This window comes from Nyctibius grandis, chromosome 36, assembly GCF_013368605.1.
Source record: "Nyctibius grandis isolate bNycGra1 chromosome 36, bNycGra1.pri, whole genome shotgun sequence".
Taxonomy (NCBI): domain Eukaryota; kingdom Metazoa; phylum Chordata; class Aves; order Nyctibiiformes; family Nyctibiidae; genus Nyctibius; species Nyctibius grandis.
Window position 1 is genome coordinate 69,297 of NC_090693.1, and position 3,721 is coordinate 73,017.

Here is a 3,721-nt window from a genome sequence, read left to right on the forward strand (position 1 = left end):
CACCCCATGGTGCCCTGGGTGCCCACATCCCTGGGCACAGGCACCCTTGCTGCCTCGTGGGGCTGGGTGCCCACATCCCTGGGCACAGACACCCTGTGCTGCCCCGTGGGGCTGGGTGCCCACATCCCTGGGCACAGACACCCCGTGGTGCCCTGTGGGGCTGGGTGCCCACATCCCTGGGCACAGGCCACCCTGTGCGCCCCGTAGGGCTGGGTGCCCACATCCCTGGGCACAGGCACCCTTGCTGCCTCGTGAGGCTGGGTGCCCACATCCCTGGGCACAGACACCCTGTGCTGCTCCGTGGGGCTGGGTGCCCACATCCCTGGGCACAGATGTGGTGCAGTCAGATGCTCAGTTCTCCACATTTAATGACTGGGCAGGGGGACGAGGGGCTGAGGCAGGACACCCCGCTGCCACCCACGGCCTCCTGTGGGGTGTTGTGCGTAGGGTCCCCGATGGGGCCAGGTGACGCCCACGGAGGGATGCAGGAGGGATCCTCCATGGGGTGACACGGTGGCTGTGGGGCTCAGGGGCCATCCGGGGGGCAGAGCTGCAGTGCTCAGGCATCCTGCAAGGACAAAAGGGTTGACCCTGCCCTGCCAGGCCACCCCGGGTGTCCCACAGCGGCAGGGGGAGGGTCCCAGACCTGGCAGACCACGCCGACATCCTCGCGGTGGGTGCAGTCGTGGCGTCCCCAAGCGCGGTGGGCACAATCCCGCAGTGTCCCCTCCTGCCCCCGGCAGCGGACATCATCCAGCCAGATGCGCCCAGCGCCGGGGCCGAAGCGGGGCCGTCCCCTGGGGAGGTCACCGACTGTCCCCGCCGCTCCGCAGCCCAGCTCCCGGCAAACCACCGCCGCGTTGGTCCCGCTCCAGCCGTCGTCGCAGACCGTGCCCCACTGCCCGCCGTGGTTCACCTCCAACCGCCCGGCGCAGGGCCCAGGGCCACCCACCAACCGCAGCTGGAAGGGCTCTGCGGGGACACCGGGGTGACGCCAGCCCCATGGGACCCCCCCACACCCAGGGTGGCATCACCCCACCCCGCTGCACGCTCACCCTCGCACTCGACGGCGGCCACCCGATCCGTGGGGCAGGATGATGGGGGTCCCGGCTGGAGGTCGCAGTGCTCCAGGGTCGGCTCCTGCCCGGTGCACCGCACCCGCCGCAGCACCGCCGGGGAAGCGCCGGTGGCCACGGGGCGCAGGGAAGCCGGGACGAGGCGTGGGCGCCCGCAGCCCAGCTGGTGGCACAGCAACCCGGGCGGCCACCGGGTCCCAGCCCTCGGCGCACACGGAGCCCCAGGATGCCGGCAAAGAGGAGCTCGAGGCGCCGGCACAGTGCGAGCGGCCACCCACAGCCGGGCTGGCAACCGCTGCGGGGGTGAGGCATATGGCACCAGTATGACCAGTACAGCCCCAGTGTGCCCAACCCAGCCCACTCTGCCTGCACAAACCCAGTTTGTAAAACCCAGCCCAGCCTGCCCAGTACCAGCCCCACTCTGCCCAGTATGGCTCCAGTCTGCCCAGCACAAACCCAGTCTGCCCAGCCCAGTCTGCCCAGCCAGCACCAGTCTGCCCAGCACAGTCCACCAGCTGCTCAGCACAAACCCAGTCTGCCCAGTATAATTCCAGTCTGCTCAGCACTAACCCAGTCTGCCCAGTATAATTCCAGTCTGCCCAGCACAGTCCCAGTCTGCCCAGTATAATCCCAGTCTGCCCAACCCATCCCCAGTATGCCTAACCCAGCCCCAGTATGCCCAGTATAGCCCCAGTCTGCTCAGCACAAACCCAGCCTGCCCAGTACAGCCCAGTCCACCCCACAGAAGCCCCAGTCTGCCCAGCACGGCACCAGTCTGCCCCGTACAGCCCAATATGCCCAACCCATCCTCAGTATGCCCAACCCAGCCCCAGTCTGCCCAGTATAGCCCCCGTCTGCCCAGTACAGCCCCAGTCTGCCCAGTATAGCCCCAGTCTGCCCAGTACAGCCCCACTATGCCCAACCCATCCTCAGTATGCCTAACCCAGCCCCAGTATGCCCAGTATAGCCCCAGTCTGCCCAGTACAGCCCCAGTCTGCCCAGTACAGCCCCACTCTGCCCAACCTATCCTCAGTATGCCTAACGCAGCCCCATTCTGCCCCATATAGCCCCCGTCTGCCCAGTACAGCCCCAGTCTGCCCAATCCAGCCCCACTCTGCCCAGCATGGCTCCAGTCTGCCCAGCACAAACCCAGTCTGCCCAGCATGGCACCAGTGTGCCCAGCACGGCACTAGTCTGCCCAGTAAAGCCCCAGTCTGCCCAGTACAAACCCAGTCTGTCCAGTACAGCCCCAGTCCACCCCACACAGCCCCAGTCTGCCCAGCACAGCACCAGTCTGCCCAGCACAGTCCCAGTCTGCTCGGCAACAAACCCAGTCCTGCCCAACCCATCCCCAGTATGCCTAACCCCAGCCCTCATTCTGCCAGTATAGCCCCATTCTGCCCAGTATAGCCCCCAGTCTGCCCAGTACAACCAGTCTGCCCAGCACAGTCCAGTCTGCCCAGTACAAACCCAGTCTGCCCAGCGCAGCCCCAGTGTACCCACTACAAGCCCTCCTACACGTGGCCCATGACCCAGCGCCCGCTGACCCCACAGCCCTCAAGGGTCACCAGGGGTCACCAGGGGTCACCAAGGGACACCCAGGGATCACCAGGAGTCACCAGGGGTCAGCAGGTGACACCAGGGGACACCAGAGGACCCCCCAACCCTACCAGATCGGCCACGATGCTGCAGCTCAGAGCTGGGAGGGGAGAGAGGGAAGGGCTGGTGCAGGGACCCAGCCCCCGCCCCACGGACACCCCGTGCCCCACACACCCCACTGACCCCCAACACACACCCACGGACACCCCCACACCCCACTGACCCCCCCAACACACACCTACAGACACCCCCACACCCCACCGACCCCCCAAACACACCCAGGGACACCCCCACAATTCCCCACTGACCCCCAACACACACCACGGACACCCCCCACACCCCACCGACCCCCCCCCAAACACACCACGGACACCCCCACACCCCACTGACCCCCAACACACACCCACGGACACCCCCACACCCCACCGACCCCCCCAAAACACACCCACGGACACCCTCACACCCACTGACCCCCAAACACACCCACAGACACCCCCCCACCCCACTGACCCCCAACACACACCCACAGACACCCCCGCACCCACTGGACCCCCAACACACACCCACGGACACCCCCACCCACCACCGACCCCCAAAACACACCCACGGACACCCCCGCACCCCACTGACCCCCCAACCACACACCCACAGACACCCCCACACCCCACTGACCCCCGCCAACACACACCCCCACACTCCCACTGACCCCCAACACACACCCCACAGACACCCCCACATCCTACTGAACACACCCACGGACACCCCCGCACCCCACTGACCCCCAACACACACCCACGGACACCCCCCACACCCCACCGACCCCCAACACACACCCACGGACACCCCCCCACCCCACTGACCCCCAACACACACCCACAGACACCCCCACACCCCACTGACCCCCGCCAACACACACCCCCACACTCCCACTGACCCCCAACACACACCCACAAACACCCCCACACCACACTGACCCCCAACACACACCCCACAGACACCCCCACACCCTACTGACCCCCAACACACACCCAGGGACACCCTCGCAC

General features: G+C 67.0%; 1 protein-coding gene across 1 annotated transcript; it reads right to left on the reverse strand.

Moving 5' to 3' along the window:
• Positions 1–486: 486 nt before the first annotated feature.
• Positions 487–2,201, reverse strand: LOC137675622 (CD5 antigen-like). The gene is made up of 4 exons (XM_068421809.1): positions 2,190–2,201; positions 1,056–1,239; positions 647–972; positions 487–568 (listed from the first exon to the last, which is right to left on the reverse strand). The coding sequence occupies exons 1-4, from the start codon at positions 2,199–2,201 to the stop codon at positions 560–562; spliced, it is 531 nt and encodes a 176-aa protein (XP_068277910.1). The 3' UTR covers positions 487–559.
• Positions 2,202–3,721: the final 1,520 nt, after the last annotated feature.

Bases quoted from the DNA above. Each gene is read 5' to 3' on its own strand.
- LOC137675622 (XM_068421809.1), bottom strand. The intron at 973-1,055 runs GTGAGCGTGCAG...GTGTCCCCGCAG, and splicing joins GGCCGCCGTCGAGTGCGAGG to AGCCCTTCCAGCTGCGGTTG.